This window comes from Tribolium castaneum, chromosome 3, assembly GCF_031307605.1.
Source record: "Tribolium castaneum strain GA2 chromosome 3, icTriCast1.1, whole genome shotgun sequence".
NCBI lineage: Eukaryota > Metazoa > Arthropoda > Insecta > Coleoptera > Tenebrionidae > Tribolium > Tribolium castaneum.
In genome coordinates, this window is record NC_087396.1 from 15,076,847 (window position 1) to 15,101,589 (window position 24,743).

General features: G+C 34.6%; 1 protein-coding gene and 1 long non-coding RNA gene across 2 annotated transcripts; one reads left to right on the forward strand and one right to left on the reverse strand.

The window, feature by feature from the left end:
• Window positions 1-1,493: 1,493 nt before the first annotated feature.
• Window positions 1,494-10,226, forward strand: dmrt99B (doublesex-Mab related 99B). The gene is made up of 3 exons (XM_970582.4): window positions 1,494-1,686; window positions 4,278-4,752; window positions 9,027-10,226. The coding sequence occupies exons 2-3, from the start codon at window positions 4,302-4,304 to the stop codon at window positions 9,713-9,715; spliced, it is 1,140 nt and encodes a 379-aa protein (XP_975675.1). The 5' UTR covers window positions 1,494-1,686; window positions 4,278-4,301; the 3' UTR covers window positions 9,716-10,226.
• A 600-nt stretch (window positions 10,227-10,826) lies between these two features.
• Window positions 10,827-11,856, reverse strand: LOC107398231 (uncharacterized). Its single transcript, XR_001575143.2, has 2 exons — window positions 11,158-11,856; window positions 10,827-11,023 (listed from the first exon to the last, which is right to left on the reverse strand). It is a non-coding gene; the product is annotated as an uncharacterized LOC107398231 (long non-coding RNA).
• Window positions 11,857-24,743: the final 12,887 nt, after the last annotated feature.

The window sequence follows — 24,743 nt, forward strand, 5'->3', positions numbered from 1 at the left end:
ATCCAACTGCTTTGTGGAGTTTTATATAGGTCAAATATTTATTTGTCAAAAAAATGCGGTTGAAGTGTTACTTACAAATTTCAAACAAAAGTACTTTTAAATTTGTTTCTAACAGACAGAGGCATTCTGAAACAGTCTGTAGTATTGTTTTGAAATTACAGTGAAATCTCCTATAAGCGGACACCGACGGTGACATAATTTTTGTCCGGTTAATGGAGGTGTCCTCTTAAGACAAATAATAATTTATGCACAAAAACAAATTAAAAAGAATTTATTAAAGAGATAGCAGCATGATTATAAATTATAACTAAGTATAAATAAATTGTCAATAGTACTTGTAAACCATTTCACAGAAAAAAAAAATTGCTTCAAAGTTTACTACGTCTTGATCATCAATACTCGCAGATTCGTCAGAAATGTAGATACTTGAGAAATATAGCGAGAAAAATTTAAAACTTTTCTTGACACTTTTCAGATGTTTTAAAAAATTTTCAATATCGTCGCCAAAAGAATATTTTTATTAAGAGGTTTGATAAACCAGTTATAAGTTAATTGATTATATTTTCAATTGTTCTTTAGGTTCCCAAACCTTGTGCTTTTCACAAACGTTTCTACCGGCAATTCATTTTCATTTTTTACAATATTTGCTGTTTTGAGTTTTTTCTGTATTAAATTTCTTTGCTAAAATTTTGTATACTCGGTTTGTCTTAGGTAAACAACCCAAAATTTTTAATTTTTTCCTTTAACGTTAACGTTGTATAAATGAACTAGTGCAGTTCATTTAGCCTTTAACTTTAGCCTCTTCTGAGGTCTGAATCTGAATTAGTTTAAGACTGAAATAAAACATGTACCCGCTTATGATTCCCTGAATTTTCTGATGAATTGTCATAATAATTTGATAATATCTACTTAATAATATACGCGCGTATTACATGCTGTCCGCTTAAAAGAGAGATTTTGTTCTCAAGGATTCGAACTCTATTGTCCGCGTCCGTTTATTCGAGGGTTTATCTAAAAGAGAAACAATACCATTTAAAATACATTAGCTCAAAACGAGGCCAACAAAAATGTCCGTTTATCAGAGGGGTCCGCTTGTAGGAGGTGTCCTTTAAGAGAGATTTCACTGTAATTCAATTTAAGATCTTCGAATTCTGAGTGATCTGTCAGTTGTTTTTTATTTTAGTAAATCAGATCTTAACTATTTATAGACATGCTCTATCGTTACCTCTCGTCTACCTCCGTTCATTATGAAACCTAGAGTATCACAGTCCTCAAGAGCGCAAACAATAGAACTAGAGAGTGTAGTATATTCGAGGCACTTAAGCCCTCCTTCGCCGTCCTATTATAATAGCCGTATAATATATTTGCCATTGAAAACTAGTTTGTATTCCTATTATTCTATCCATTATAATACCCCACATAATACAGTAAATATCAAGCAAGCGGGGTCGATGGGCGTTATTCTTTAACACGTCATCTGTTTCGGGCGGAGTTTAGGGAGAACTCGACGGCGATTGGTTGATGTAACAAGCGCGGCCAACCAACAGTGCTAAGGACTGTTGCGATCACCGGATACGGTATCATTACGCAGAAATTGTCCGCTCAGTCTCTAAAACTCCGGAACTTCGGGTAGTGGCGAGTTCGCGCGCTGTGGAATGGTGAACTGAACGACCAAAACTCACAGAGGTAAGTGCGAGTAGTCATAAATATTCTTAAATCTGTGCCTAACAACAATTTATCTATATACCACTAGCTGGGTAAATACCTATCTAAACTGTTTAAAGCAATGTCACAAAAGGTATACTTTTATATCCCATGTCAGTTCATAATAGAATTTTGCAACAGCGCATTTGAATTTTTTTGAGTGAAATGGAGCACAAGTTGAGGGTTTTGGTGTGTTTTCTTAGGTCAAAACATGTCGCTAAAATTTAGTTTTACATAAAATTCTTTTTTTTTATAGAAACTCTCAACTTGTGCATTATTTTTCACTCAAAAAAATTCAAAAGCGCTGTAACAATTTTACTATGAACTGATGTGGGATATACTTCACATTCTTGTTCAAACGAAGCATTTTTAATTCAGCTTCAACAGTAAGTAAATTGATACATTTTATCTTCTGATTCTAGAAACTCATACTCATTTTAAGTACAATAAAATGATTTTATTATGTATCTATACATAAACCTAATAACAATAATGAGAAAAGTTTATATAGTAAATTAGGTACATGCTCAATTAGTCATGCCAAATTTGGTATTCAGAAAATGTACTTTACCTACTTTTTCTACATAAATTTCTTACATAAATCAATTTTCATTATTAGGCTCAAACTAAAACCAATTATGTACAGTATTTTCAAAAATGGTTGTTCATCAAGTTAATTATGGAATTCAAATACAATTGCCGCTTCGTCCAAAGGACTATATCCTTGACAAATTTTTGAATTTGCTTTTTATTTACATTTTTCTATTTTTCGGTTGTTTTAAATGTAGGGTTTGTCTTCATTTGTGTTTTATATTTTCGTGCATTTGGTTGTTGTACATTCTTTCATTTTCCGATTCGAAGCCTTTTTGCATTATTTTGACGAATCTGTCAGTTTGACGGCATTTACGAATTGTGAATACCGTCAAACTAACACATTAGGTACGTCCAAATTTCATAGATGACTTGATTAACAACCATTTTTTTAAACACATTGTAGATGCATTATTAAACAATAATTGTTTCTTAAACTCGTTTGTTTTTTCTTAAACGGTTTTTACCATTTCGTTTTGTTTTTTTATTTTTAGAAATCATCTTAAAAAATGTTGATTAATTAATTACCTAATTGAATAAATTAAAATAAAGAGTTAACCACGACCATTTTTTAATTGACAGTACTGAATACTCTATTTTAAATAGTACCCATTTAAAAAAATACTATTGATATTATTGTTTTTTAAGGTGTTTTTAGATAATATTTTTTACTTTTTTGATAAACACAAAATTTTCATGTCAAATCTTAGTAGAAAAGACTGAATTTCATAAAATTTTATACTAAGTAGATAGGTAACCTTTTTTACTTTACTGTTGTTTGTTTAATGGTCCAGTTTTTTTACTGTGTATGACGGACGTATTTTTTTGTAAAATTTTAAACGCTAGTAAGCTTATCTTTATTGTTATCATTCATGAAATTTAATTGATTAATTATTATTACCTATACCTACCGTATCATCGATGAAAATAATGTATTCTTTAGTAGGTAGGCTTTATTTTATTATTATTATTATTATTTTATTATTATATTGAATAATTTGTGTTACCTACCACAAAATATCGATTTCACAATTCTTGAAAATAAAATTTCTCGATCAAGTGGTATTTCCATATTTATTATTTGTCTAGAAAATATTTTTTTATAATTTAAAAGTTGTACGTATAAAATTTTAAATTAGGTATGATTAAAGAAATTAATTAGATAATATTTTCAGTTTTATTAGATAGGTAATATTAGGTAATGTATGTATTTTATTCTATAGTACCTTCATGGTTTAATTGCAAAGGTAGATAAAATAATGTTTTATTATATTTATTTTATTCAATTAAATTTACAAATTCCTACATAATTTGAAAGGTTAACAATAACTTTTTTCTCTTAAAGTCCTGCTATAGACAAAATTACTAAGGTTGAAAACCAAAGTCCAATCCACGTATATTTTTTTTGTGTCCAAAAAGGGTGTCAAATCAGAGCGCTTTCAGGATTACATTTTCTCATCATTGATAATTACCAGTTAAAAACGTAAAAAAATCAACAAGAAAAAAATGTTAAAAACAGAAAAATCAGACGATATAATTTTGTTTTATCATGAAGTAATGAGTAAAATGCCATTTTTTCGTTTGCAATGAAATAAATAGCAATTAATAAATTTATACATAAGTATTATGTATTATATCTACAAGTATCTATGTGATTTACGTTGTACGTTTACGTTACACTTTCGTTTAGAGAAACAATACCTAATAAATATTCTTATTTTTTTAAGAAGAAATTACCTAGTTCTTGACAAAATAAGACTATACCAACAAAAATAAAACAAAAAAATATAGATGTTGGTACTGTACAGAAAGAGGAGAACATTATTAGTTCGCAAAGTTAGTTTCGAAATGAAATAAAGATATGAAAAAATAATTTCAAAATATAGAGGTTCTACATTTTATTTACATACGAGTAAATACGTTATTGTAATTTCGGAGTATTTCTGTTAGGTACATTTTAAAATATGATTTCTCCTTTTCAGGACCACACACAACACCACACTACCATGAGCCTTCCCAGCAGCGGCGTCGACATGTCCTCCCTCATGTCGCAACACCCAGTCCTGGGTGCTATTCCCCCGGCTTTTTTCTTACGCGCCTCCGAACGCTACCAACGAACTCCAAAATGTGCACGTTGTCGTAACCACGGCGTCGTGTCGGCCCTCAAAGGTCACAAAAGATACTGTCGATGGCGCGATTGCAACTGCGCCAAATGCACTCTTATTGCTGAAAGACAAAGAGTTATGGCGGCCCAAGTAGCTCTCAGAAGACAGCAAGCACAAGAAGAAAATGAAGCCAGAGAGTTGGGAATTCTGTTCCCGACTCCTGCCGGCGTTGTAGCGGACACACCAGGAGTTACTGCTCCTGCTATACCACAGAATTCCGACGTAGGAATCTCACAGTTGATGCAGAGGAACACGTTCACAGCTTCGGATTCGTCGGAACCGTCGAGTCCAAGTAAGTGGTTGCTTGTTTAGTTAAAATATTAACGGCGCAACAAATTTGACAGTTATCTGGGTAAATACCAAATAGAAATGGGCTTTGGAAAAGTGACCCAGATTGGAGGTTGATTTGACACAAATTATTTCTTGTTTAAAGATTTCACGAAAGTGTTTGAACACCAATATTTAAAAAATTGGCTAAATACATAATTCAGTTAGGTATATTTTAATACAGTGCGTTTTAAGCTTTCCAGAATTAAGATAATAAAAGTGTAACCACCGATTTTTAATTTTTTTTATTTCCTTGATTCTTGTTCCATCGTGGAACAAAAATTATCGCGAAAAGAAAACCCTCGGAACATTTTTCTTTTCACGCCAATCGCCGGGACAAACCAATTATCCTGGAGCACAAAAGGATTCGAAAAAACACATTGATTTGAATGAATCGGCGTCGATATTGGATGGGACGTCAGACGCAACATTTCAGTCGCCATCGGCGCCACAAAAGACTAGATTTCCAGGCGCTCCGCGATGCCATTGTGACACCATCTTTATTCACGATCAGATTTCAATAGTACATCGACTAACAACACCGGAAATAATAATTTACATCGCGCGGTTTTTCCGGGGATCGTCTCCGGTGTTGCATTACATGGAGGGAAAAAACTCGAGAAGTTTGCAATTGAAATTCTTGTCGTTTTGAGAGTGCAACTGTAGGAAGTCGAACGTTTCGAAGTATCCATTTTCAAAAGAGAGCCGTTTCTCCTTTCTGGAGAAAAACACACACGAAGCAAATTAAAAAAGAGACTCGAGACGTCGTCATCGCCTTCTCGCTGTGTTCATTAATATTCTCGAGTGGTTGATGAGTGGATAATGTTTGCCTAGCCATTATTTCTGTAAATGTTACAATGCTTTCTGGTGACGGGCACGTAACAGTTTCATAACCCCTGGCGGTGTTTTTTCTAATCTATTGAATGAGATAAGAGACGGCGGCACCTCCACTCACGGTTTTCCCCACGAAAGAGATTCTTATAGATTTAAGGCCAAGCTAAAGTAATTACAGATTTGGCTAAATAACTTTAAATACGGATTAGTATTGATAGATATTTAATTTTTCACAGTTAACAGTTATACAGAGTGTTCGCGAAGTTGGGGCTTTCCTTTTAAGAGGTGTTAGCCTAAAACAGCTTTGTAAAATGTTGACGACAACAAAAATACAGTAACTTCTTTAATTTGAAATTTTAGAAGACTCTGTTCAAGTCAAAAAGATCAAGGGACCATTGGTGTAATCAACAAAAACTGTTACAACTGTTGATAACAATCTTACAAATTTTATGCAATTGTATGGGCAATGCTATCCGAATGCAGCTGCGGCATTTAGAGAGTATTTAGAGTATGAAAAAAAAAATAATAGTAACATTACTGAAAATCTGGGATCTACAATAATGAGATAGATTTATAAAACGTTTTATTGTGGCACAAAAAGTTTTGGAGCACGACGAAGGAGTGTTCCAATAGAATGAGTGTCACAATTAAGTCTTATAAAACAAGTGTAATAAACTATTTACTTTCAGTTTCACAGTGAACAATTTACCAATCCAAAGTAGAAAAATATATACCTACTTGAAAAATTAATTAAAAAACGAAAAAAAATTTTAGTTGAAAAAAAACTATACCTACTGAGTATGAGTGGAGAAGCTAGACATTATTCACTAAACAAATTGCGCACGATTTATAGAAGCTTAGGTACATTTATATTTATCTTACAGTTATATCATAGATTTAAACATCGTTTATAAAATATACTATAAACGTATGCAACAATTTATTGGTAGAAAATTTTAGAAACTAAAATCTACATTATTATTACGACGTTGTTTGCTTAGCTTAATTGGTGTCTTAATTAAAATTAACTAGCAACACTAAAACGGAACATGAAATTGTGCAAATAGAAAAATCCTAATTGTTATTTAATGCCGTCCGTTTGCACAACTTACAGAGTATTTAAGAAAACATATATGTAGAAGAATACTAACGAAAAAATGAAAAGTTCCGCTAGATAAATATGACAGTGGTAAAGTAATGATGGTTAGCTGCTGGAACAAATATACTGAAACTGGGACCTCGATGGACAAACATTGCACGACCTTTTAGAATTTACATTTCCATAGATACATGCAAGAATTTCTTCTTAAATTAAAAAATCGCTGTATTATGTGTCGTTCGATGGCGAACGTTCACTATGTCAATATTGACCAAACGTTATTAAACATTACAGGACTATACTTTTAAATTGCCAAATGTTTATTGCCGACTAGCAGTGAGAGGGGAGAACATTTAAAATCAGAGAAAAAATTTCTTCTGCAACATGAAAATCATTATTTTTGTACGAGTTATTTTGCTAAGCTCAAATAATTTCGAAAGCAGCAATTAAAAAAATAAATAGAAGGTCGCTCGAGACTCGGGCTCGCCGACATTATTTCGGTCCCTCGCATAAAAATGCGGTACTGAAAATAGTCGAGTTGATCTTTCGAGTGGTCTGCTGCAAAGTGGTGAAAACGCAATCGTCTGACTGGACCGTGACCACTCTGAAACTGAAAACAAAATGTTGGAGCACACTGAAACGTAGGAATTAACTTGGTATACAGTCTTTTATTCCGCCAATAAAAGCTCTTTAAAAGCACTCGGCGCAATTTTCCATAAAAACGAATCAAAAGCTCGCAAATAAATATAATGAACAGTCCGAACCCTTGTCCGAAGGAAAACGCTTGGATTTGGGGCAAACGTCTCGATATTTTCGCAACAGGATGCTGGAGGGAAGTATAAAAGAGCTGTCGCCACTTCATTACCCTTAAATGATACTTGGGGAATTCGCAATAAGGAAGGAATGTGGGGTAGAAATATGAGTATCCATTTAATATAGAGCGCGCGGGTGCTAAACGACCCGTTTATGGGTCATATAAGGTCGAGTAATTAGGATCGATTGGGGTGCTAATGACGTTCGTCCCGCCGCCACGGTTTTTTCTTCCATTCGAGATGGAAAAAGTTTCAATCAAGCATTCCCGGGCTTCTCATATTAAAATACGCCGCAAAATAATCATTTTTTCAAACTTTCAAAGACTTCTTTAATTTCAAATCCCCTTCTCTTTGTTTCTTGCATTACATAACGAAGCAACAATCGCAAATACTGAAAAAATTCGGCATTGACTTGTACAAACAGATTTTGACCACGAGACAACATTAATTAATTTTTGAGTGCGCCAGCAACCGCATTGTTGGCACTCGCGCTAACGATCGCTGTATCCTTTTCGAGAGCCATTAGTGGATGAAGTGAACGAGGGTCGATCAATTAAAGAGTATTACGGTCTTAACAATTTGTACGGGGCGAACACTTGGCCACGTTTTACCTCCACTTAGCGCTTGCCGTAAGAACAAACTATTGTGCCAAATGGTTGAGGTATTTGGAGGTTGATGAGGCTTAAACGGGAGATTTTATTATTTCCTAGCTTCATAGGTAGAAATTTTTAGCATTTTACCACGTCAACAAAGAACTAATTCTTCAATGAACCGCCAAATCGGTCTTGTTTTTGCCACTCGTGTAATCCAGGCTCTCAACAACGCTCTAATTTAGGAGCAAACGCGGACAAAGAAATAAACTCTTAACATGTCAAAATTTTTCAAGAACGGCACACTTTCAACATTCCAGGCACTCAAATCATTATTATCATTTTGGAAAAAAGAATGTTAACCATGTTATAAAATTTTTGTTGTATTACGAATCTCAAAAAACTGAAACTGAGTTACAAAATTATGCAAAGCTATCTTAGACAAGCGCAATTTTCATGTTTTTCAACACTGCAAGAATAAGAAGTGTGTAAAATTTCATTTCCCCGAATCCTGCAGTAAATCTTGGCCGTCAGTTACAATCCGTTTAGCGGCGGAAACTTTTTAATGAACGATTAAAAGGCAGCATCTCGTAAATCCGAACAATGGCTTCAACTTCTAACTTTACGACCGTTCGTTATTGAATATCATTTTATGCTACCTCCCGCTGAAATTCGCACCGAATTGTATCTGAAAATCTGTACTAGGTGTTAGTAAGCTTCATAAATCTGGCAGCTACCCTTGCCAACGCGCTTGCTATTGTTCGAACGTTAACACAACACGTTGGCGGCATTGTCTTACACAATTGTTAGAATATATATGGTCTTCTGCGGCCGACATGTTAACTGTTCGATATCAAGCCGAGCCTTGTACGCCTCCACTGAATCGAAATTCCCTCTTTTCCAGCCTCGAAGCGGCCCAGAATCAACGTCGAGGACTGCTCCTTGGAAGGCTCCGACTCCGAGCCCGAAGACTTGAAAAAGAGCCGTCAGTCGAGTCCGGTCCCCGCGCCGGCTCCCTCAGCCCCCACCCCCTCCCCCGAACCCCAAACAAGCCCAGATCCCGACTTGGACGTGGAGGAGGACACCCAGAGCGAAGCCCCCGAGAATCTCTCCCTCAAGAAGCCATCCAGTCCGGAGACACCTCCGCAACCGACACAGAACTTCATCCCTTACCAGCAGTTCGCATTTCCCCCCTTTCAGCCGCAGTACCCCGCCCAGCGCTCGCCCATCGACGTGCTCATGAGGGTGTTCCCGGGGAAGAGGAGGTCGGACGTCGAGGCCCTTTTGCAGAGGTGCAAAGGCGACGTGGTGCAGGCCATGGAGATGATGGTGAGTGGGAGCCACGAGGACGCCACGCCGCCATCGGCGTTCAGTCCTCTGGGCCCCCCAACCAACTTCCACCGGTTCAGCCCTTCGAGGAGATTCCTGTCGGCTCCGTACGCCGGGACGGGGTATCTCCCAACGGTGATAAGGCCTCCTCCTGATTATCTGTCGATGGTGGGGTCGGTGCATGATATTTACAGCAGCGATAAGACCTCGGCGTCTTCTCCGGGCTCCAACACGAGCTCGGACAAGACGTCGTACTCGGAATAGCCGTGATATTAAGTGTTTACCTGCACGCCCTGCATAGTGGATTATTCGGTGCGAGTAATGAAGACCAGTCGAGTTTCCGCACGAACAATCACATCAGAATTTAATTATAAAATACATATGAATCAAGTTCCATCCCTACTCGGTATTCAGCGACCCCTAACCCTATTGAATACATGAAGCCAGTTATTAGGTCTCTATTGTTAGCCTGTAGCTACCAGATCATATAAATTATATTGTAAACAGTGGCGTGTGTTCGGTTTATTGTCTGTATTAAAGTGTGGTTTCATTTGTGACGATCGCCACTGGGTCCAGTGATCACGTTGTAAATAATTTTCTACTAATACTTTAGCTCCATTCTATCAAATATGTTGTTTCACTTGTAAATAATTGTGAATAGTTTTAGACACATTCATCGTACAAGCTGTATATTATTAATTAGATTGTTTAGAGTAGTTGATTGTATTAATTAAAATGGATTGTATACGAAATTATATAAATAAAATAAAATGTTAATATAGATGAAAAACGGCTTTTATTCCGATTTGATCCTATTATACCGCTGTCACGTTTTACAATTGTTGGGTCGAAATGCGTTCCACAACGCAGTAATAATTATTTAGCCGAAACTAACAAACTTTTGTGGCAACATTTCAATTAAAGCATGACAAAAGCAAAGTTAATCTACCGAAACTGAATGTTTTTAAAGCAATCATTAATAAATTAAAAAACTACAAAGCAAACTAGAGATGATTTTTGAAGACTGGCCACCCCAGCCCGTGCACCCATTCTTCACGGATTTTATTAACTTAAGTATCGGATCTGATATCATCGGGGTCAGATTTCTGCCGGTGACAGACATTGTAGCGACCCTCTCACTCGCCCTGATCTGCGACCACACTTAAAACTGAATAACATTTTACATCAAAGAGCACCCTTCACTTTGACGTAACTGTATTTGTAGCCAGCATTGTGACATATGTTTGGATACTCCAAAATTAATTACATCGGCAAGCAATTGTATCGCGTTCGTGACCTACGGTGTTACATGTTGAGGGGCAATTCGAGAGCAATCGACACTTGAGTGTTGATGAAAAAAATAATTGGGCCAACGTCTAACAGCAGAAACGTATTTATTGGAAATAAATTAACAGTTGTGGGAAAGCAAGTTCATCACAAATATCAAAAAGATGAGGAGGAGCATGTTGGCGATCAGGAGACCCATCAGGATCTTCTCCTTGGCGGTGTTGAGTCCTTTCAGCTGGTTGGTACTGGAGTGAGAACCCAGGAAAGTGTCGGACGTGTTCATTTCTGCCAAAAATTGTCAAATTTAAACGTTTTCTTAAACCCGCCTCGTGATCCGCCCAAGTGTGGGGATATGGAAACGTAGCACAAAAATAATTGGTTCGTGTGTACCTACACTCATGTGTGCTTGTAGATCTCACCTGAATATATTTAAATTGGAGTCGAACCATCTGTCACGTTTTAGAAACGGTTACAAAATTAAACAAATTGTTGAAAAAATAAAAAAGCCGATTTTTGACGGCTAGTAAAAGGGGCAACACCTATTGTTGACCAAGCCATTAGGCGACCGTTCAAGTAACTAAATATTGTCACGCAGTTACCACCTGTTATTTTTATTACGTTTTTTTCACTACTAACAGGCTTCTTCTGCGGTCTCGAGTGCCCGACGAGGCTATTAACGTGTGTTTAATCTTTGTTGCAACAGATGACAAGAGATGGATTAATGATTGACAAATTGCCAGACGGTGATTGGAGAAGCTTGGAGAAGTGTATATTTTTTGGTCGCCTCAATTCAGCAAAATTTTCGTTAAAGTTGTGCATTAAAAATGATTTTTGAGAGCAATATTCGGCGATATCGGCGCGCCGCTGGTTGCGAGGGAGCTATTTATATAAGGGTTGCCGATGGTGTTGAGACTTTATTGAATCACGGGTATAAAATTGGAAATGATATCTTGGCCACGGTTGTCAGGCGCACGCGAGACACTCTTTCACAACTTCTTCAGAGCCCGAGAAAAGTTAATTGAAATACTATTAGTATTCTCTTTGTAGACAGTCCTTCACAGTCCTCTCCAGATTTTTTTCATAATTAACTTCTTAAATTGGAAAATTCGGTCTTAAACTTCTAAATAATAAATCTGATTTGCATCATCGACGCGTTATTTATCAGTTTTAACCCACCTCCGCTCTCCCCGGAACGATGTTATTGTTTAGGGAATTTCAGTTAATATTCAAATCAGTTAATTTGCATGAAGCGATTCGAATTCGAATAGTTTGACGTTTCGATCGATAATGATGCGGAAAAAGGGTGGCCGTCTTGTTTTTCCAAGACTTAAAATATTTACTCTCCTCTGTTTGTGTTTTGACGAGGATTGCTTTCAGGAAGCGTCACAAAAAAGACAACTTTTATCGAATTTTCTCCACTAGAAGGAATATTTAAACTGTGCCGCTGACCAGATCGTTGCACGAAGGCTGAAGGACTCTTGAATTGTAAAACGGAGGAATCGTTTCGATTGTGAATAGGCCGCATCCCAAAACCTATACAAGTATCTCGTTATCCCATACGTTGAAACCGATCTCATATTGTACAAATATATTTGTGGTGAATGCTTTCGATTTTTTTGTTGGAGTATTATGTACGAAAGCCACCCTTCGATGCGCGTTCTCTAATTGTCGGTCCGCTGCACGATTTATATTTCGATTATGATTTCATTTTTACGGTTGGACTTGACTCCGGTCGCTCCGGGATGGGGCCCTTCAAAGGGCGTATTCGACTGATAATAGGGAGCAGCAGACGGAGCTGCACCGAAACTGCACCGAAAACAATGTTCAAACACATAATTATATGCCTTGCAATATTTGAACGGTTTTTTTCTAAATCGTTTTTCCTCAGGGTATAATAAATAATATATAATATATAATATATAATATATAATATATAATATATAATATATAATATATAATATATAATATATAATATATAATATATAATATATAATATATAATATATAATATATAATATATAATATATAATGTATAATATAATGTGCCCATTGACAACATGACTTGTAATACTGCTTAAATTCAATTATGACCCTGTAGGAAAGGTAAACCTAGAATCCCCCGTAGACAAAAGGTGGATATCGCATTAACAGACCGGAAAAGGAACGTTAAAACGCAATTATTTCTAAGTTTCGTCCGCTTCTTTCATCTGGGTTTCTTTATGCTGGAAATGTTTGGAAGTCGAGTGTACCTTTTCAGTAGCAATCGCTTGATATAGTGATCCCCATTGAGTTGCGATGGTATAATGGAACGGCGTATTGTCACAGCATGTGTGCCCAGCCTCCCACTGGTTCGTTTCTTTGTTTAAATCGTTGAAAAGCGTTCACAATCTGCCCACCTCGTGATTAAGTTCTGCCATGAATAATGGCCGGAGCTTCGCGCAAACCGTTTTATTATTGTCCAATTTGTGTTATTATATTGTTCCCCACTTATTGTACTCCTATTCTAAGCAGATTACTCGATTACGCTCTTTAAAAACAATGTTCGAGAGTCGGGGGTCAACCGCTACCAATTTACAAGAGTCGAGTCAGGAGTGGAGCTACTTGTACTTTGTGTTCAGCACGGAAAAGGCGAAACCTAACCGAAATAGCTATTTTTGAAACCTGCTGTAATTATATCAAGAAGTAAGCCTTCGTAAAAACTAAACATTGTACAAATATGATGCAGTAAGATGGATTAGAATTTTGGAATTTCCACTTTACTACACGCAATCATATACGTTTCATTTCTTTAAACTACGTATTCCAGGTATAGCATTGTCAATGATGCTGTTTTGAGTTTTTTCAAATGAGTTAGGTAAGAAGATATCAAAACATCAGTGTTTGTTTAAAACTGCAAATGTTGATAAGTTGAAAATATTTTCTCAATTTTTTAAAAACTTTTATTTAACTTGCTTTCATTTCTGTCTGTCTGTTTCATATTTTTGGAGCCAAATTTGAAAGTTGACCCAATGAATTGAAATTTTCCGTACTTTCTTAATCTGCGTGACAAGGCAATTCTATGTGGTTAAATACCCCCTAAAGAGGTTAAATGGAGTTTATACATCCTATAGATATACTGAAAAATTTTTGTTAATTTTTTTCACCGATAGAATAAAAAAATCACCAAATAAAATAAAAAAATTACCAAATGACTACTTTATTTTATCGAGAAAGATAAAAAATAACTAAATCAAATAATGTACTATTGTAACCACTTGTAGAATAAAGATGTACTACCTCTACTCGTATCTATGAAATAAGCAACAACATTATTAATACCTATAAGGCCTAACTGCACCGGTATGGCTTAAAATATAAGCTCTGCTTAAGCCTGTCAAGTAAACTGCACCGTAAATAAGTGCAACTTAAAATTGTATAAAGCTTGGTTTAAACTAAACCGTACCTTGAGTACCGCTTAAATAACGCTTAACGCAAAAAAATACAATTTAAAGGCACTGTTTGTAAACGGATCGATGAGAAATTGCGTTATTTTTGAGTTGTATGATGAAAAAATTCGTTCTATTGCTACAAAAAACATTTTCAGCGAAATAAAATTCAATACACATCTGAAGATGAGATAAACAGACAGAAAATGGTCAAATAATTTTGGATTAGCAAACTGATTCAAACTCGTAGTTTGTCTAATTCTAATTTTAAATTTTGAAATTGTTGTAATGTACTAGATGGTAGCTCAAGATGAAAATTTTCGGACAATGCTTTTACGTCTTCGAAATCGAAAGTTTTTTGTTTTTTTATTGAAATCATGGGTTGGTGTCGTAGAATAAGTTTTTTTCTTTTTGGTCTGAAAAATTATTACGTTTGTATCTAACTTTTTGTTGGTATGTACATACATTACCATATCTAAACAAGAAAGCTTACACATTTGGCTCTATTTCTGACTTCAGTCATACTTGCAGTAAAACTTTTTTTTAAATAAAATTGGCTCAAAGTAAAAAACTTAAATAAGTACTCACTAATTTTAATTTTGTTAAATTATTTAACAAAAATGTAATTCAGTTTTCAATGTTTTAGACGAAGACGAAAATGCAGCATCTAAAGACGACTCTGAAGACTTCAGTGACTTCTATGTCTTCTCCTTTCTCCTCTAATAAAGTGTTGGACCCAATAAATTTAGTGTATTTTAAATCACAAGACATTTTCTGTTAAAACACATTTTTTTAAATTATTAATTTAATTATTTATAACAAAACAAAACAAAAATCCGCAACATTTTTACGTATTTGTAAATTATTGATAACCAATTGACAGACATTATGCAGATTAAATTAACTAACAGATAAAATGTCAGGGTGCAGCTCGACTTATTTAAACTTCTTATATCTGTAAGCCTAGTTTTTCATAAGCCGAACCGATGCAGTTAGGCCTAAGAGAAACATTATTTTTTACTATTTAGTGCATCTTTTAAATAAAAGCTTTTTCTAAAAAACATTTTTTTATTTAAATGGCGTTTAATTTATATTTTCAATCTTTTGTCTTTTTTGTCCTTTTGTGAATCTTTGCCTTATTCCCAACATGCTCTATCGTCCCCTGATTTGTCCTCCCAACTTTCTATTTTATTATCATTTATGTTTAATAAAGATTAAAACAGATAAGCAAATAATGTTTAGCCAACCTGCTTGTTTTTTGTGGCAACAGCCCGTCCAACCTCTGCAAACAACCCGTTGAATAATTACAAAAAATGTTCATCGGGGCAAACGCTCCCATTGGATCGAATTGAATTTGTGGTGATATTATCATACTATACTCCAGTGGGTCACTTACGCCGTTATTGAATATGAATATGATCGTTGAAACGTGTTTAACTGAATCGTATCTGATGGTATAGAAGGAGGATGTTTGGCGAACGCATTCGCCGTGTGAATGGTGAATTATCTGATGCCAAAAGCTATTAAAAAAATTTATTCCCTTTGAAAAGACTTGGCTCTCTCTCTCCTCACCTAAAATAAGTTCGATATGATAATGACAGTTTAAGGAGGTCGACGCTGTTGTTAAATTAATTTTCTAGCTGAAGGGGCATGTGACAAGCGCCCTTGTCCGCAAATCCGTGGCCAAACAATTAAATAAGCCCAACCCGTCCTCCTTAATCAGGGATTAATACAAACTATTTAGTGTCAACGACAGGACTTTAAATTCGGAGTGTAAAGCGTGAGTCTGATCGGGAGGAGCGTGGCGGGAATTCACACTTTGCAATCCAATCAGCGCTTCATAAACTAGTCACACAGTCGAAATCTGCCTCAAATCAAAGAAATTTGATCAAAACTTGAAGGAAAATGTTTGTCAATTCAAGTAAAGACTTTTACAAAGAACGTCCGCCACTCATAAAATGAAATCATTGGAATTAGCCCTTGAGAGTGCAGAAATCTCCCCATTTATGTCATATTTGCGATGATCCAATCACGCGGTGACATGCGACGATTTTCGAGTGGTCACTTCCTCGAATTATCCACGGCTGCTCCACTCAAAATATTTTTTTAATAAAGCACAACGCTAACACATAAGTATCTCGATCCAAGAAATGGAACTTAATGGAACCACAAATAATTTATTCTAAAAGCTCCTTCAATTATAATGCAATTACTGAATTCCGGGCATATTTAAATACAAATTACATTTTTAGAGTCGGAGAGGCAATAAAAAAGTCGCCGCAATATGACATAAAGAATACCAGTTGGAATATTTACATTTTCTGTATCGTCCCTTGGAGTTAGAAGTGTTAGACAACACGCCCCGAGCCAGGCCCGGATTGTCGCACATTCGGCAAACGACTTGTGAGCCAAGCGTGCTCTAACAGCTGCTGGAAACGGCTTAAATCCGCCCCTGCGATCCGTGTTTTACTGCCGGAATAAGAAGTTATTGAAAAGATATTCGGAACCGAAGCGGTCGGCAATAAAACGCAGTCAGACACAAAAATGTCGACAATTTGCAACACCCCCGACGTAAAGGGGTCGCAGGCAACAAAGGGTAATAGGCATGCACTCTGTCAACCCTCGGTTTCTTTAAATATGTCGGCAGCACACTTTTTATGTTATTGAATTTTGATTTAATAGAGTAGCATCAATTTTTTCGTCGATGAGGGGAGTATTAAAAGTACTTGTGTCAGTTAATTAATTTTCGAGCGAAATTATTTTATTAATTAATGTTATAATAATGTTAGGGTCGGAGCGGAATACATTTAAAGCACTCGACGCTGATGGTTTTGTGATAAAAACAGCAAATGGGTGATGGCTTCAACAATGTTTTGTCCAAAGCAAAACAATAACAAATAGTCAATAGAGGGCGATTGTTTCGGGTTTCAGGGATTATAATGTTCAACAGTGCACTATTTCAACCCCAATAATAGGGACATGAATCGAGTAGTTTCATAATTAAAATCGTTTATCACGCTATATTTATTTAATTGTTATCAAGGTTATTATTAAAAATAATCGATTTTACTGGCAGCTAATTAATATTCATTTCAATAAGTATTTTCGATATTTCAATTATAAAATTCACCCCATCGGTGTTATTCGAAAATTTAACTTAGGTGTAAGATGGTTACGCCATTGTTGTAATTCTTGAGATTCCCGGCGAGACCTTTTCATATTGCAATATTAGAAGATGTTGACGTCTTTGAATTGAAAATTGTAAACCACCCTAACCATCCCTCGCATTCCTAACATTGAACATTCACGCCAATATCCGAGTGATAGATACGTGCCATCTTAAATACGTAGCTTATAGCCCTCCTATCGACTTTACCAAAACTTTTCAGGGGCGGCACGGTGATAAATGTTCCAAGAAAACCTCAAATTGCGAATAAATAGTACATTTCAATTTTATATTTATTTATATTTTACCTCATATAAAAAACGAACATACCTACAAATAAAATTATGTAAGTTTCTTATGCAACAATTTTATTTAAACAAAATAAGCCTTTTTTAATTAAAAGTTTCTAAAAGATTATTAACTTACAAGAGTGGGTATTTTGATATTTTTTACCTTTAAATAATAAGTTTTCAAAGTCTTCTGTATTTGAAAAGATTAATAATGTTATTAGTTACTTATAGAATCCGTTTTACTAACGATAAATAGGTAAATAGTCAGTTAAATATTTAACAAATATTTTTTGCTACTTAGGTTTTATAAAATGTTCATTATGAAACCGAAAGTAGTTTCACAAAGAGAACTTTTGTGCAACTCCTTTCAGTAAATTTTTAGGAGTTGTATTGGCACTGCTAGGCTGAGTGTCATCAGTCATTACTGTAATTTAGTGTGTGATCTGTCCACAGCGTCAAGCCGTTTATTGATAAAGCCCGAACAATTAACAAAATTAAGAGAAAATAGTTTGTACAGATTTTAATAAATAAAACTAAACAAAAATAAACATCAAAAATAAAAAGTAGAATAAATAGTATATTTTACTTGTTTTATGAGACTTAATTTTGGCACTCATCCTATTGGAGCACTCCTTCGTCGTGCTCTAAAACCAATCGACACAATAAAACGTCTTATAAAACTCGTATAATAATATACTATTATTTAATATTTAAATAAAAAAAAATTTCACCAAACTTGTGTTAATTAAGTTAGTTAGCTGACACCAATATGATGTTTTTAGTAGTTAATTTCTTAAGAAGGATATTTCCATTTAGTTTCAACCGCAGCAGAAGAAATGTAAAAGAAGTCTAGCTTTTTTTGGAAAAAGCAAAGGAATTTTTGCTCCAAAAAAAAAATGACAAAAATGCCAGCTGATGAACAAGTTTTAACGGAAATCGGTGAATAGTTATCTTATTTAACTGCGATTGGTGAAATCAACCCTTATTAGTAAAATGTATTTTTCCGAAGCAAATTTTAATATTTTATTTAAAAGTTGCCTATACTCGTATACGTAACTAAAAACTTTTAGATATTGTACAATTCTTGAACTAAGTCAAAAATTTAAAGGTAGATACAGAATAGCAAGACAAATCGATTAAGCAAAATTTATGTAAATCAAAAATGCATAGTTTTACAAAAAAATCGTTTTGAAATAAAAATTCCAAATTTTGAGAACCGCTGAACTAGAATTATAAAAATTAGCGTAAATTTTAATATTAACGACAAAACAGCAGAGGTAAAATAACTTCTTGGTCCATTACGTTGTTCTATTTCAATTTGTGTTTTAATAAATTTTACGAAAAAAAGACCAACTTTTTTGGCAAGATAAAAATTCGAACCTTCCACACAAATAAACATGTTAGCCATTTTAAATAATTTTCAAAACGCTCATGCGTCACCATTTTTATTTTGTTTAATGAAAAAATTAACTGCTAATAAACTAGCATAAGCTACACAGTGGCTCCCAACACGTGAATTAATATTTTTTTTGAAAAAAGTACGCAAAAATTTAAAAAATTATATAAGAATTTTTAACTCATCTGATCATGACAAATTCACATACTACATAATGCTAAGCCATTCCCTAACACCCTGCGTCCACTAAGGAAGAAATGAAAATATGGAGAAAAAATCTCCCATCAGAATAACTGTTTTGATGAGAAACATTTTTGAAGGCATAGGCTTGAAGTTTTAAACTCTCTCATTACCTACCCTTGTCCCTTATTTCAATGTCCTAGCACCAGCAACCAGCATTCATCATTCATAAACGCGTATCAAGTTCCTTGCCAATCCAAAAAACACTGCCATCAAAGGACGAATCACTTCCCCATTCATCCCTCGCGTGGGAATCATCTCAAATCCCGGAGTCACAAGTTTCGCATCCCATAAAACGGAAAACACTTTTCCAAACTCTCACACACACTGATCCACAAAAGATCTCAAGACTCGCATTCCCTTTGAAAGAAACTTGTAATTGCTCTCAGAATTGCAAGTCGTGTCGGTCCATCTACAACGTCTGTGCCAGAAACAGGAGAAAAATCGTACATGCCAACCGGAAATTAAACTATATAACGAAAATGGAGTTTTCCAGGTTGTATTGTTCAAGCCAGTGGCAAAAGCGAACTCAACCGAGTGTGTAAAGTGCGGAGGGGGAGTGTTAAAACAATTTCCAAGCCACCTTTGATGCGGGAAAATAATTTGCCTCAAGTTACTGAACATTTCACGGCGGCTGGACGTCGCTTTTCAGGAGCAACTGCGCGGAAATCTGCGGTAATGATAACAAGAAACCATTTTTAAAGGAACAAATCTAATTTCCGCCGGAAAAAACGGAGAAGTACCGCCGAAAAGTGAGGGTAGGATAGATATTATCTGGCAAAAGATAACAAGACGGCAGATTGTTGATAACTGATCTGAAGAAAAAATAATAAAAAAATATATGAACCCAGTTCCTGACTATTGTTCTTGACTAAGAAATTGACAAGTAATAATAAAGCACTATATTAAAAATCCAAATATTCCATCCCTCTAAACTGCAGACTGTAATTTTTAATACAGATAGATATACAATCAAAATCAAAAATTTTTATTACAAAATTACAAAACAAAGAACAAAAGTATATTTCTTTCTTCTATTGTAGATTTTGGATTTTTTTATTTGTGACATAGGAATATTTTTTAAGATGTAATATTATATGTTTTACTTCGCCCTGATTTTTTAAGTTTGACTTTGACAAACGTATGAATGGGAGTAGATCAGTAGCTGCCAATAGAGCACAATGGAGGAAATGGAAATATCCTTAGTTTTTGTGTGGCTATTATTTCGGTGTGTAAGAATTGAGTTTGGACGTTTTGCTTGCGGTCTGTTTTCTTAACTGTGTTTCCAGTCTGAAAGATTGAATAATGAGGTCCCTTGACGGCATAATAGGGCCTCACGTGTGGGTTAAGCGAAACCCAATACTCTTATTGAAATGATTGTAGTCAATGAAAGGTTGTGATAGGTCACATTATGTGAAATAATGTGGAACAAACAAATTAAGTATAATGTTACTAAAGTGGACAATGCGAAGTGTCACTCAAATTTCTCGAGGTAAAACAAGGAAGGCTCTTGTGAAATTTTTATTTGAGACCCCATCTCGGGTCTGGCACTGACAATGGCTGATAAAGTTGGCCGCTTTTGCACTTTTAAGTCGCACTATAACCGCGATATTCTTTACAGTTTTCAAAGTTTTGGACGGAGACAAAGGACCAAAACGATTAAACATGAATGATTGGGTCCGGAGCCCACCTACCTGGTATACTATTAAAGAAAGTTTGCTTTTTGAAGGGGCGAATTTGGATGATAGGAGTGTTGAAACAAAGCGCCTCTTATGAACAAACCGCGTCTACTTTTGGATCGCAGAATGGAGAGACAATGGTATAATGGCGCGGTGAAGTGACGTGTATAACAACATTGATAGACAACTGTGACGTGTCAAGTCAGCCTGCATTGCTTGTCAACTCAATGCGAGCTTTTGTCTCTCCATTGCTGATAACAGATAACCACCGGTCATACATTGGAAGCGTTAGCCTTGCGTTTGACACATTATTAGCTGCTGAGGATTATACAGGCACGAGAGTGGCACAGCTTCATCTTCATATAAGGGTGTAAAGCCGATTGCAAGAAAAAAGGGAGCGGTAATCAAAAGCCAATCAGGGATGTTAATAAAGTGGTACGGAAATGATATAAAAGACTGCTGGTCTATAAATTTCATGAGAACAGTAATACTAAGACTATAGATTGCAACAAATGCAAGATAAAACAAGCACTAAACACCAAACAAAACAGTATATCAGTGTTTTTATAAGACAACTGTTGTTAGTCCTTCTTCCCTCTTCCTTCAGATTTATGCTGGAGTGTTGTATTTCCAATAAAAATAGTGATCAACATTATTTATTAAATGTTATTAAAATTATTATGTTATTACAACAAAAAGAAATACATTGTAAGTTAACACCATCTTAAAAGTTAAAAGATAGATTTATATTATTTAACCGATTATTTAACTAAAAAATAATAATTACTTAAAATTATAGATATTACAACGACTATGTCCTTAGGTATCTTGCACAATTATTTCTAATACGTAAAAAAAATAATATTTCAATCCGAAATCAATATTCTATGAAAATAGGAACTGAAATAGTAGTAAGGAGCTCAGAAATAGTTGGCACACGAATGTTGTAAAACTACAGAATTTTAAACGTCGTTGTTTTAGGCATAAAATTAGAATTTACAATAAAGTAACTTTGCTAAACTTTTTTTTTGAATCATTCCAAAAACAATGCAACCTGATCTCGAAATTTCAAAATGATTTTAGTAGAGGAAAGTAACTAAATATGAGCTACCATTTTATTTTTTAGCCAAAAATAAAAAACTATTTAAATAACAATATTTTGTTTTGTTAAAGTATGTCCATCAGACATATATTTTTAGAAAGGAAGACAATCTTAGGTATATTTTTATCAATAAACAAAATTGTAAAATTGGCGCTAAATATAGAAGTTACCTAATTATGGACTATAGACACGAACTTCATTGTTTTTAAAGAAAATAAGAATAATAAATGTTTATGTTGTGTTTACCTATTATGGCATCTGGTGTACTGTCTTCGCTTACACTGTCAATCACTTTATTGTCACTAGTCTTTTTTATCTTATTTTTTGAATTTCTTTTCTTTAAGGTTCTTGTTTTCTGTTTTTATTTCTCTTCCATTTTTCTTTTATTTTTTCAAAAAGGTCATTTTAAAAAAAGAGGATGTTATAACAAAGACCATATCAGCTTTGGCACCTCTTTTTAATATCATAGCCCATACTTGAAATTTCTGACTAAAATAAACTTTACCTTGTAAGTTTTCAAGTCATACCCCACAAGCTTTAATCGACTAAAAAACATAAACTTAAACGTATATTCCACAAATCAAACATACAGTTACAGTGTTTAGCTTTAATTTTCATCAGTAAAATAACATGCATATTTTTAAATGTCTTAGGAAATTTTTGAGAGTGGGAAAAACACAAAGTGCCATCCTGGAAGCATTTCGCGCCGGACTGACGAGATATACTGATTAAGATGTTAAAGCGAATTAATGCAAAAGATGATAATCGTTTTTAACGTTCTTCAAGTATTTGTTTTTGAAAATTGTTACTAGCCCATAGATATTAAAGCACTAACACACATTTACTTACATTCCTCTAATGTTAAGTAATGTTCATTTAAAATACACGATTCGGTTTATATTTAATTTGTTTTGCGACAAAAGAGAGGACAGATAATCATTTAAATTATTAAAAAAATAAAATAATTTATTCGGTTCTAAAATTTACATACATTATTATAATTAAAAAATAAAAATCGGTAAGTAAATTAATCAATATAATTGATTCATAACTTTTGCCGTTTCCTCCATTTACTGTTGAACAAAACCAAGAATTTTTTATTTCCACTCTCATATTTTGATTTTGTTAAAGTTTTTAATAATTAAAACCTGTCTGAATAAACTTTTTAGAGCTGTTTTCACAGACAAGTTTTTTTTATCCCGTCCGTCATGTGCTGACAAAAATTAAATTAATCAGAAGTCGTTGCACCTTGCCTTATTCTTCGGTTTTGTGGTTTTAAAAGTTTCAACAGGTTCCAGCTTGTAGTTCAACAATAATTGTTGGAATGAATGCCTTTTAAATTAATAAGATTTTATTAAGGTTTTCAATGATTAAAATATATGTGATTTCTTCTTTGTGTCCCGTCCGTCATCAGCATGTATTTCTTTTTCCTGCTCCTATTCCAAATTTTAAAAATATGGCTCTAATTGAAGGTTGCAAACGATTTGACTGGTACTATATTCCTATAAAGAAAATTTTACTTCTACTGATACTGTTTATAAAAACTAAAAATAAAATCTAAAAAGTTGTGTAAAATATCCCGTCCGTTAATATAGAATGGCCATTCTGTTAAACGAGAAAAATCAATATTAAAATTAATGTTTCACTGGTAGACAACTTTTTCTCTTATAACACCCGTGAAGTTGAAGTTGAGGCAACAATAATGAGCCCGAGAAAATTTCACCCTCCATGCGTCCAACTTATTAAACAGCGAAACATGCAACATAACGGCGTTATACGCATCCATCGTAAAAATTGAAGCACCCGATAGCAATTATTGTTATGGTTCTCGTTTTGTATTTGTTCAGCGTGCAAGTCGTTTTTACGGATATTTAGATATGAAAACGTCGAAAATGAATTACTGGTGTAAAATAACGAAGCTCGTATGAACCAGTTGAGCGCATTTCACAATAACGAGATCAATTAATCGGTTTGTGAATATGAAAACTCGATTATTTCTTGACGGTAGGCCGATACCTGGGGGATGTTTTTTCATAGACGCCATTGGTGAATTAGCTAGTAATCGTTGCATAAAGACCGCCTCGAGGGAAACAAGTTTGCTGCTTTTCAATTGTTGAAATTGAAACAGCTTCAGGCTCCTCTTACCGTCAAATATTTGAATGGTAACTTTTGACGAGTTGTCAGACCCTGCAATTTGCTACCGTTTTATAATCCGATGATTGTACAGGCTGTCACTAGTATCACTGTATTGCTTTTCAAAACTCGGCTTCTCTTACACACGTTGCCGATAATATAATACGTCAGGCTTTTGATACCGTTGCTTTGGGAATTACTAGGTTTTGGATTTCAGGACGCCAAGCAATTAGGGGAAACACTCCAATTGGTTGCATTTCTGCAGTGCTTTAGTGTTGAATTAATTATAACATTAAAATTAAACAAAAACTCTTGTGTTCTTGTGTTCAAGTTAATGAGATATTTTGTAAAAAAATTATCAAAGCTCTTCAACAACGCTACGAAACCCTAAAATGCTGCAACCAACAATACGCACAATCTTTAACGACCGTAAATTTTTTGCAAACAAGAACTATTTAAACAAACTCCAAAATTTGCTTGGCCAGATTCCTAAGCTGATGTAAGCCGCAAAAAGACACTTAAAACAAGAGCTCAAATATCCAAAATTAGAGCCCATACTCTTTAGCTCTTGTCGG